This window comes from Periplaneta americana, chromosome 12, assembly GCF_040183065.1.
Source record: "Periplaneta americana isolate PAMFEO1 chromosome 12, P.americana_PAMFEO1_priV1, whole genome shotgun sequence".
Classification (NCBI taxonomy): domain Eukaryota; kingdom Metazoa; phylum Arthropoda; class Insecta; order Blattodea; family Blattidae; genus Periplaneta; species Periplaneta americana.
In genome coordinates, this window is record NC_091128.1 from 135,859,849 (window position 1) to 135,872,573 (window position 12,725).

Consider the following 12,725-nt stretch of genomic DNA (forward strand, 5'->3'; position numbering starts at 1 on the left):
CAGACAGAATCGTCTCAGATTAAGCTCCAACTCTTGGGTTCCCTCTAGTGGCCACCCTCTGCACTATGTCATAGATGACTATGAACGTAGGACCGAAGTCCACACATGTGCTGAGGTGCACTCGTTATGAGTGACTAGTTGGCCGGGATCCGGTGTGGCTTAGTCGATAAAGCATCAGCACGTAGAGCTGAAAACCCGGGTTCAAATCCCGGCGCCGGAGAGAATTTTTCTCCGTTCCATTACTCTTACATCTCAACCAGGTAACTTGCCCCAACCAGGAATCGAACCCGGGCCACCTTGTTTCGCGGGCAGACGCGCTGACCGTTACTCCACAGGTGTGGACTTAGTTGTGTTGTGTGATGTGTTTTAATAAAAAAAGAATCCACATAGTTTTTATGTTTAGTTAGTTGTGTTCAGGCCGTCAGTGTTGCCACATTAGGAAGTTCGCACGAACTTTCATTTTCAGTGAATACTCGAACCTAGAATTTGTGTATTATTTGTGTTGTGTGATGTGTTTTAATAAAGGAAATCCACACAGTTTATGTTTATTCATTATGAGCAAGTGATAGAGAAACTTCATATGGCTGCAGTTTGAACATTTGGCACTATGAAATACGAACTTTTTTTTTTGTATATACTGGTATTTATTCAATTATCCAGCAAATTCTTATATCCGGAACTAACCTGGTCCCTTTAGTGTCGGTTTACTGATTAAATAAGTTAAAATAATTTTTACAGTACTTGAGAAGTGTAAATTTTTCTCTTTTTGACTTTACGAAACTTGCCAATTATATTTTATTGTATCGAGGTAATTAATACCTCTACCAGTTTTTTTGATCTTCATTCGGGTATAAGCACAATCAACACTTTTTGTTCAGAATGAAAAGGACATCCTTGATTACACTCTTAACATTTACATCTCACTGATTAACTATTAAGTTATTTAAATTAAGTACCTAAGAACTTCACTGTGTTAATATCGTCAATATTTTTGTGGTGTTATTTTACCTGATTGACTAGTTTCGATGTAATTTCCATCATCCTCTGATTCAGAAATTACATCGAAACTAGTCAATCAGGTAAAATAACAATTTAAATTTTAACACCGTGATGATTACGAATCAGATTTCTGCACATTTAAGGCCAAAATAAAATTCATTCAAGCATTTATTATCATAACACACTGCTCCCTTAAATTGACTGAGCATATTGGGAATTAATTCAACGACTTTCTCAATACAAGCAATGAAATGTTTCATATAAAACAATTTCTATCTGAAAGGAAGCAAAAAAGAACAAAATAATTGTATTAAACTTTTTTGTTTGAAATATCTCAAAGAATAACCCCCTGAAATTGACGACATTAGTTACCATTCACGCTGAATAGACATGACAGAACGAAACTTATTACATTAATTAACATGAGTTTCAGATCAGGTCATTAAGAACAGATTTTATCAAATAATGTTTTTGATACGAACAATTGAGAATTTCAAGTCATTCGAGAAAATTAAATGCAATATATACAGCTCATGCGTTTTGTCAAGACACTAGCGATGTGTAGTACGGGAACAACGTTTCAGTGGAGGGGGTAGGAGTAGAAGGGAAGGTCGGGCGTGTGTCTCCCGATTTCAAGGCAAAGGCTAATCCATTCCCCAATAATTCGTAAGTAGAGTCATCTGATCTCGTGCACAGCTCTGTAGGAAGAGTGGGCGGAGAGTCTTGACAAAACGCATGAGCTGTACTAGTGCAATGCTGCATACCCTATATTAGCACTTTACTTCACTGACTTGCATAAATTATCTGTGATAGCCTTTACTTTTTGGCGATTAATTGCTCTTATGAATAAATTACTACTAAAACATGGTCATAAATAGCTTACTCTCCACTACACTATTCTACCTTACAAAATACAATTATTTTTAAACAATTTCATGAACCCCACAATCACATACTGTGCCAGTGCTGACATACTGCGGAGAAATTTTAATTACTTCACCTTTCATAAACGAAATAGAATATGTTCAAAACCAAGGTCTCAGACTCATTACTGGTGGAATCAAAACAACTCCAATAGATTCTATGAGATTCCTCACTAATATTAACAGCATCAAAATGACAATAGAAGAAAAAGCACTGATTCAATATGAAAAACTTATTAGATTACCAGGAAACAATTGACATTCATACAGTCCTCTCTGTAGATTGAAAACTCAAAAAAGTTTCTTATCCATTGTTCAAGAATTAAAACAGAAAATCAATATCCCGAATTTAAAAGAAAACCTACAAATTAAACCAAACCCTTTAACTCTATTAAATAGAGAATATAATCTAAATTTAACAGAAGAAATACTGAAATCAGAAGTAAACACTGAAATACTAAAACAATTGTCTTTAGAGACAATATTAGATACCCTCCACAAAACTGGCTTCATTTATACACCAACGGATCCTTGATCTCCAGGGAACAAGGTGCCGGTGCAGGTGTTACGCGCTGTCTCTTCTCACTTTATAGATCTCTTGGGTATGGAACAACAAGTTTTCATGGAGAAATCATTGCAATAAGTGAAAGTCTCAGGAATCTTCTATGCCACATCAGTAAATTTAGGAATGCAGTTATATTGTCAGACTCCAAAGCAGCTATTCTATCAATAGTCTCTAAACACACACCTTCATCTCAAACAGCAGAAATAACTAAAATGCTCTCTCAATTAATATCACTTAATAAAAGAATTGTATTCTAATGGATACCATCCCATTGTGGAATCCTGGGAAACGAGAATGCGGATGCTTTAGCAAAGAAGGGCAGCACTGCTACATACAAACCTGTTACCAAATCTACGTATTACTCTGTAAAAAGATTTATTAAATCTACATACTTAGACTTCAACAAACAAAATTTGATAACACAATCCCAAGGGAAAAAATGGAACTCTCTGCATCAAAATCCACAGTTAATTCCCGATTTACCACGAAAATCGTCTGTAGCTGCATTTAGATTGGCAACAGGCCATGATTGTTTGGCCAAACACCCGCATAGAATTGGAATATATCAGTCCCCTAACTGTCCATTGTGCAACTCAAACCAAGAAATGGATTCGGAACACCTCAAAATCTGTGCTTCAGTGGCTAGTCATGATAATATCTTTGAAAAATATTGGAGTGCGAGAGGTCAAATGACTTTATTGTCAAACGCCTGGCATTAGAAAACAACAACAACAATCACAATTTTTAACACAAAATGTCTGTCTTTTTTTTTTCTCTCGAAAAAATTAGCAAGGAATAAACTTTTTAATTTTGTTAGGAGTTTGTCCGATTAGCAAGCTACAATAAGATGAAGTTTGAATGGGCCGTCAATGCTTATCTGTTTTTTGTAAAGGTGTTACAATTTATTAATCACAAACGTTTTCGGCACATGTGTGTGCCATCTTCAGATGTTGAAAAATATACTACATATTGACAATGCCATAATGGTTACACATGCTGTCGACATAACAATTACATAAATGATCTTATTGCAATATTCCCATTGCCTGTTAAAATGATTATAGCATACAATACTAAGTAAAACAATTAAAAACAGTTAATTAAAACATTTTCACTTCGTGATGGATTATAGTTCACATAATTGATAAACATTATAAATAAAGGCTGACAGTTTTGACATTACCAGATTAAGTAGAATTACTTAATTACACATTAATACCAGGTAAGATAAATCTACTCAGAATAACAAGTAGAATGTGAGCCATAAATTTCGTCTATTCATGGGTGATGTTCACTGATTGCTTAATGTCATTCACCGTCACACATAATGAACACTTAGAAAAGTTGATCTTAGCGTGTGAGATGCTTGCGTATTATAGATTACAGTTATTAGGTGTTTTAGTACAATAATGTTGTTTTATATGTATTATTTTAATGTACCGAAGTACATATGATATTTCCATGCAGATATTCTGCGTCATCATACGATGAAAGAGTAATGGAACAGAGAAAAATTCTCTCCGGCACCGGGATTTGAACCCAGGTTTTCAGCTCTACGTGCTGATGAGCTGAAAACCCGGGTTCAAATCCCGGCGCCGGAGAGAATTTTTCTCCGTTCCATTACTCTTTCATCGAATGTTGTTTTTTCTGCCGACTTAAGTTTTTACAATTTCTTACAATGTCGCTTTGTCACTTTCCGATTTTAAGATTAGCCTGGCATAGTGCAACAGCTGATTGTGATATGCTCTCGACGCTGGCCTGGCTCAGATTTATCTTACCTGGTATTAATGTGTAATTAACTTGATATCAAAGTCATTCTACTTCATCTGGTAATGTCAAAACTGTCAGCCTATATTTATAATGTTTATCAATTATGTGAACTATAATCCATCACGAAGTGATAATGTTTTAATTAACTGTTTTTAATTTTTAAATTTTTTTTTACTAGGTTATTTTACGATGCTTTATCAACATCTTTGGTTATTTAGCGTCTGAATGAAATGAAGGTGATAATGCCGGTGAAATGAGTCCAGGGTCCATCACCGAAAGTTACCCAGCATTTGCTCATATTGAGTTGAGGGAAAACCCCGAAAAAACCTAAACCAGGTAACTTGCCCTGACCGGGAATCGAACCCGGGCCACCTGGTTTCGCGGCCAGACGCGCTGACCGTTACTCCACAGATGTGGACTGTTTTTAATTGTTTTACTTAGTATTGTATGCTATAATCATTTTAACGGGCAATGGGAATATTGCAATAAGGTCATTTATGTACACATATAACGGTTATGTCGACAGCATGTGTAACCATTATGGCATTGTCAATATTTTTCAACATCTGAAGATGGCACACACTTGTGCCGAAAACGTTTATGTCATTAATAAATTGTAACACCTTTACAAAAAACAGATAAGCATTGACGGCCCATTCAAACTTCATCTTAAGGAATAAACTGTTTTTATGCATAATATTTCCAGGAATTGTATTTGAGAAGGAATCTAACGTTTCTTTCTATCTTGCATTACGATTATTTACGTTTATTATTTGTATTTCTTTCTTAGCGATTTTACACCGCGAATTTACTGCATATGCTGGCAAACAAGAGTGAGTTGATAAGAACAAATGTAGAACCTTAATAGTATAAGTTATAAGTGTACGTAGCTTAAGAGCTATTAAATGAGTCAACTTACTCTACTACGAAGCTTATCTCTGAGGAATGGCTTGAAGAGAGCAAACACCATGTTGAAGATGTAGGGTTGATTCACTACATGGATGTTCTTTATTCTCAAGGCAATAGCGTCCTGTAATAAAAAAATATTTCAGATTGGATTACAACTATTTCTAGGGAGTAACTGCAATATCATAAATGCTTTTATGCTCGACCATGCCGAAATGTAGTAATTATACACCTGGTAGTAGCCCTTTAATGCACCTCATTAAAGTACACCTATTCATTATAATTCAGTTGTTCAGCCAATGAGAAATCACCATTGCACCGTTATAAAACCGCAAGTATCGATTATTCTCCGATATGCAATAGAGAGACAATTAGCAAAAAGTCACGGAGGCTGGAAATCCAATACTGTCGCAGAAGGTTATGTTCTGTTACTGTAATAATTAGCATTAATTGTAAATAATATTCAAATAAATTCAATTTGTCATCTCGTTCAATTCTAAATCAATTTTCAGCTTATATCAAGATTAATATTCATGTTATTCTCTAGATTATATCAAGGTCAATGACATTCGTTCCTCGGAAAAAATCAATACTTTCGCGTCTGCGCACATCTCACAATTTAGAAGGTCAGTTCCGCTCCTCACTTCGATATCCATAACATGAATACGTATGAATAATTTCAAGTTAGAAATATGGTCGAGCATAAAAAGTCGTATGAAACTTGCCTATAATGGTAATTAAGACGCTCGTATGAAAATTATGAAACTCGCTTGCGCCCGTTTCATAAACAAACATACTCGCGTCTTAATTACTACCATTATAGGCTCGATGCATAATGTACTATTAAGATATTGTTCCTCACTTTGTTTATAACTTGAGTGACTAGGCAGGGTTGAAATAATTAAAAAAATCGTCATACCATTAATTCCTATTGTAACACACTTCAGGGGGATCTATGCTTACAGTGAATTCGACAACAACCAACGCGACACTTCAAGCAGACTGACAATATACAGGATGTAACAGAATATTCCTAATTTTCTGATGTGATAGAGTATGAAATTAAACATTTTTCTTAATAAAATAATGTCCGGAAATGCTTCGTTTTCAAGTATAGTGGTATGAAGGAAAAAATGAAAGAATCTCAACTTGGAAAGTTGCTTTATTTACTTTCTATGGCTACACAGTAACTTTTTTTTTAATCTAATACTAGAATAAGAAGAACTGATCTAGTGTATTAAACAGGGCTTCAAATGCGAATTTGCAGCGGTTCAGACATCCGTTCACAGTGCCAACCAACAAGTCACTACAGGCACTGCTGAGTGATCTCGTCTGAAGGGGGCCTAGATTAATGCAAAATTAAGCCTTAAAACTGATTTTAGTATTATAACACTATATTTTTCGCAATATTTAAAACAGAATTTGTCAATATGGCTGCCTTTCACTTGTAAAATATGCTAGTTATGACAAATTATTTGTATAATCATATTTTGTAAAAGGCAAGGGTCCAAGAGACCTGGTACTTTTAATAAAAACATCTTAAAACTATGACTAATTAATAAAATTGGGAATATGTATGATAAGACTTTGTGTTAAATTCTAACGTACCTTGTTTACATGTTTCGACCTATTTATGGGTCATCCTCAGAACTGGTCGTTGGTCTTGGCGCCTCTTGTTTTGTTTCTTGTGAGGGTGTGTTCGTGTGGTATAGTGTAGTGTCAAAGTGTGTGTGTGTGTGTGTGTGTGTGTGTGTTCTGAAATTGAGTTGTGTGTTGAGAATTTCGTTGGGGTGTGTTTTCGTGTGTCTGTATATTTCATATTGTTCTAGTGTGTTGAGTTTCTGGCTTTTTGGTTTGATGTGCAGTATTTCCATGTCTGTGTTGATGTCTCTGTGGGTGTGGTTAGCATTTGTGATGTGTTCTGCATATGTGGAAGTGTTTTGTAATTTTGTTATGGCTGTGATGTGTTCTTTGTAACATCTTTGAAATGATCTGCCTGTCTGTCCTATGTAGAAGTTGTTGCAGGTGTTACATTTGAGTTTGTATACGCATGTGTCGTTGTATTTGTTTATTTGTGTTGTTTGTGTGTTGAGATGTTTTTGTAGAGTGTTATTTGTTCTGTATGCGATATTGTAATTTAATTTCTTGAATGAGGTTGCAATTTTGTGTGTGTTTTTGTTTTCGTATGTTAGTGTGATGTATTTTTTGTGTTCTTGTGCTTGTGTTGTATTCTTTTGTTTTTTGTGATTATGTTTTGTCTTACGTATTATGTTGTCTATTATGTTACGGTTGTATCCGTTTTCTTGTGCTATGTATTTGATTGTGTTTAGCTCTTCGTTGTAATCCTGTTGGTTCATTGGTATGTTGGGTAGTCTGTGTACCATTGTTCGGAATGCAGCTTGTTTGTGTTGTGTTGGGTAGTTGGTTGTGTTGTGTATGTGTGTTATTGTTGTTGTGGGTTTTCTGTATACTTTGAAACAACCCCAACGAAATTCTCAACACACAACTCAATTTCAGAACACACACACTCTTTGACACTACACTACACCACACGAACACAACCCCACAGGAAACAAAACAAGAGGTGCCAAGATCAACAACGACCAGTTCTGAGGATGACCCATAAATAGGTCGAAACATGTAAACAAGGTACGTTAGAATCAGTGGCGTATACTGGTTAAAGGGTTTGGGCTACCACTGACCCTATTATTACACAAAATATATTTTAAAATCCCTATAATAAAATTCCTTACATATTTATGTGAATTCCAGACGTCTTGATTGGGACGAAAATACGTTGATGACTTCGTCCTTGAAATTACAGTCGGGCCATTTGCAAAGTTTCAGTAGAAATGACTTTTCAATGGATATTAGTGCCAAGCCGGATAAACGTTCTTGCGTATGAGTTGATCTACAGTAGGATTTTATTCTCTTCAACGTAGAAAATGTTCTTTCTAACGATGCTGACGTAGCTGGTATTGTCACAATTAATGTTGCCAATTTAAGGACTTCAGGAATAACTTGGTTCAGCTGGTTTTCATATATGGCAGATATTATTTCATGGATAGGTTTGTTCGAAAAATCAAAGACTTCTGCTGAATATATTACACTTAATTTATTTTTCAAACGTACTTGATCAAAGTGACTGTTATAGGACTGAAATAATTTGTTTAGTGCCTCATTCGAGAAGTTTTCTCTATAAGCAGAAAATTTTTGAGATTCTAGAAGATGTGTGAACTGAAGTTTTCCATAATCAGAAAATCTGTCAGTAATTTCCATGTGCATACGATCTAGTATGCTGTAGTACAGCTGCCTGTATTTCAATTCATCATCTCCTTTTCTTCGCTTTAATGGTGGTTCCATTGTATTGGCTGAAGAATTTTCATTTTCCATATTACTCCATATGGACGGAAACCCACTACATCTGAACTCGGATATAGTATTTTTTTTTTTTAACTTTGATACCTCTTGCAAGTAGTATGCTATTTCTAGACTTTTTGTCTGAAGAATATTGTAAAGCACATCTGTATGTGCGAACACTCTAGCATAGACTTCAAGAAGAAATATATTCTGAAACTGTGTGAAAAAATTCAAATATCCTTGAGCCTGCACATTTACAGCATCATCCCAGTTTTCTTCAGAGTCATTACAAAATGATATTTTTAAAGAAAGCTGTCCGTTTTTCTCTGTATTCCTTTACTGTATTTACAAGCCGAGATGTAAAATTCAATCTAGTTGGTGCTACGTTTGGGAGTTTCTTGTTCATAAATTCCTTGAGTTCTCTGATCTTTTAGGAGATGATGAGAAAAATGCAGCTAAACCCGACAGTGTTTTGAAAAAAATGCGACATTCTGGAATGGATGAAGTAGTTTGTTGCAAAACTAAATTGAGAACATGGCTGTAACAATGGACAAATAGTGCTTGAGGATACTTTTCTTGAACTTTTGTTTTTAAGCCATTAATATTTCCCGCCATAACTGAAGCACCGTCGTATGTCTGTGCAATTAACTTATTGCCGACATTGTATTCTGCTGTAACACCTTCCACATGCTGAAACAAAGCAGCAGCAGTTTTGTCCGAACTGACATTTGTGAATCCTATAAACCGTTCTTGAACATTGGCAGTACTGTCGACGTATCTTAAAACAGTGGACAATTGACTCTGATTAGAGCAGTCACTTGTTTCATCAACAACAATGGCCACAAAAGGTTTTATGTTCTTTATCATAACCCCACTTATAGCAAATATTAAGTCATTCTGAATTGCGAGAGAAATACCACGAAATACTGTTGAACTCTCAAGATGATTGGCCAGTAAATGGTCAAATTCACTTAAGGAACTTAAATATTCAATATAATTTCCTATATTATCTGATTCCACACTCTCATTATGACCCCGAAAAGCCAATTCTTGTTTTCCTAGAAAGCAGACTGCGTTAATAAGATGCAGTAAAATCTCCCGATTTTTTTTTTCACAAGAGCATTGTGTTGGTTGATGTGTAGAGCTTTTCGCTTATCTAGCTGTAAATTAATTCTTGTCTTCCCAAAGTTTGCAAAGTTCATGCTACTACAAATATGAGCTTTTGATTTGTCGTATTCTAGGACTGCCGTTTGAAGGGAGTTCATATTAGAAAACCACTCTTTTGACCACACATTAGTTTCGCGGCTAAATAACAAACATGGCCAGCAAAATAGTTTAGACAGTTTAGAAGTACCACACAACCAATTCCACTTACCATATGATGTTGAAGTGAAATGGCGTGTGTACTCTCGCTGTTTTTCTTTTACGTCCATGGACAAATTTAACTCAGGAGTTGGTCTTTCCATTTTCACAATTTCAACTTTCTCGTTGTTATGTACGATGGTTAAAAGGCACTTTTAATAAACCTTCTATTACACAGTCATTTTCAACACAAACCTCTCCAGAAACTTGTTCTGCCATATTTTTCACAATATTACTTAATTGGGAAATTAAAAACTTAATAATTCACAATTAATATAACTCTTAGACACTCGAAGCCCCGGTAGTCCGCAAAATACACCCCTGGTTAGAATTTAACACAAGAAAGTCTTATCATACATATTCCGAAGTGATACAGTGTTAAAAATTGTGTAATCAAGATGTATAATAAAATTGTGTGTGTTTTTTTTTTATTAATCAAGTAAACTTTATTGTACAGAAATAAGTATCGGTATATTATAGTTGTGATTAACTAGAACAGAAAATAGCGAAACTTTTTTTTATGGAAATCTCCCAAGAAATTGTGTTATACAACAGAAATTATTTAGACTTGTGATCTGTCATTCATATATTGGTAAATTGCCACTATAATATCTTTTATGCTCGACTATGCCGAAATGTAGTAATTATACACCTGGTAGCAGTCCTTTAATGCATGTCATTAAAGTACACCTACTCATTAAAGTACAGGTGTTCAGCCAATGACAACTCAGCTTACAGGTGTTCAGCCAATGACAAGTCAGCTTTGTACCGTTATAAAACCGCAAGTAACATCGATTATTCTCGGATATGCAATCAAAAGAGAATTAGCGAAAAGTCACGGAGGCTGGAAATCCAATACTGCCGCAGAAGGTTATGTTCCGTTACTATAATAATTAGCGTTAATTATAAATAATATTCAAATAAATTCAATTTGTCATCTCGTTTTTCAATGTCGAATTCAATAATCAAGGTTATATCAAGTTTAACGGGATTACATCAAGGTCAATGACATTATTGTTCCTCGGAAAAAATCAATACTTTCGAGTCTGCGCACATCTCACAATTCACAACCTAGAACAAGGTCACTTCCGATCTTGTCAGATACAAATAAAATGTATGCATCTGAATAATTTCAAGTTAGAAATATGGTCGAGCATAAAAAGTCGTATGAAACTCGCCTATAATGGTAATTAAGAAGCTCGTATGAAAATTATGAAACTCGCTTGCGCTTGTTTCATAAACATCCATACTCGCTTCTTAATTACTATCATTATAGGCTCGTTGCATAATATACTATTATGCAATAGGCCCCTATAGAAAAAATGCAAACATTTAGATTCAAAATCACAACAGCGCATACATTTCTGTGTGCAACGATACCCACAAATGTATGTATGGTTATCAATATTAAGCTGAGGGTCCAATGACTTAAGCACTCTGTTTTTGGAAACCAACCTATCAATTCCAAATAGGTATTAAATAAAACCAATTTGTTTCGCAGATATGTAATTTGGAATATTTATTCAAATGCAAACCTGGAGTAGATCAACAATCCTCTTGGCAAAGGGTGGTGTAAACTGCCACACTTGCTGGAGTGAAAGACCATCCATGTCGAAAATGACAACAGCACCTGTTGCTTGTGTTTCTGGCTCGAGCATAGCAATTTCCAGGAACAAGACACAACCCTTGTACACTTCGTCGAGTGACACCTTGTTGTGCTTCCATTTCTCTATAAAGAAGGAAATCAGATTTACCTTTGCATCGTTATATGGTGGAAACATTACACAATACCTCACAATACTTTTGCTCTGTGCAATTTAGTTAAAAAGAAAACCACAATTAATAATAATAATAATAATAATAATAATAATAATAATAATAATAATAATAATAATAATAATAATAATAATAATAGTGCAGGGAGATGCACTTTACTTTTTAACTTCGCTCTAGAATATGCCATTAGGAAAGTTCAGGATAACACAGAGGGTTTGGAATTGAACGGGATACATCAGCTTCTTGTTTATGCGGATGACGTGAATATGTTAGGAGAAAATCCACAAACGATTAGGGAAAACGCGGAAATTCTACTTGAAGCAAGTAAAGAGATAGGGTTGGAAGTAAATCCCGAAAAGACTAAGTATATGTTTATGTCGCGTGATCAGAATATTGTACGAAATGGAACTATGAAAGTTGGAGATTTATCCTTCAAAGAGGTGGAAAAATTCAAATATCTTGGATCAACAGTAACAAATATAAATGACACTCGGGAGGAAATTAAACTCAGAATAAATATGGGAAACGCCTGTTATTATTCGGTTGAGAAGCTTTTGTCATATAGTCTGCTGTCAAAAAACCTGAAAGTTAGAATTGGTATTATTATTATTATTATTATTATTATTATTATTATAATATAACATAATATATTAACATAATAATAAAATGATAATACTAAAATAGTAATAATAATAATAATAATAATAATAATAATAATAATAATAATAATAATAATAATAATAATGAGAAATTAAAGGAAATGCATATTGCATGCCTTGGTCTTGATTTCACACTTTGTCCCCGCTCAACACTATTATCACATAGAGGGTCCAGTTTGTATAATAAACTCCCACAAAACACTGAAGAATTAAACAGAAAAGAATTAAAAGATAAGGTAAAGGACATTCTATCTAATATGAATGCCATTTTGCACAAATGGATATTTAAATTTAAAGATTTAGTAATCAATTAACATTGACTTCTTGCTGATATTGTCCTTCTTGATGTTTCAGGCTGCAAGTAAAATCGATGAAGTAGGAGAAGAATTAGAGATGGACCAAAGG

At 34.6% G+C, this 12,725-nt stretch overlaps 1 protein-coding gene across 5 annotated transcripts in view; it reads right to left on the reverse strand.

The window, feature by feature from the left end:
* LOC138710918 (clavesin-1) overlaps positions 1-12,725 on the reverse strand; it is a 401,261-nt gene that overhangs the window by 9,985 nt on the left and 378,551 nt on the right. For all 5 annotated transcript variants that reach the window (XM_069842115.1, XM_069842112.1, XM_069842111.1 and 2 more), the window contains 2 exons: positions 11,421-11,614; positions 5,177-5,287 (listed from right to left, as the gene is read on the reverse strand). In XM_069842115.1, the coding sequence (XP_069698216.1) occupies positions 5,177-5,287; positions 11,421-11,614 (305 nt within the window). The remainder of the gene's footprint in view (positions 1-5,176; positions 5,288-11,420; positions 11,615-12,725) is intronic.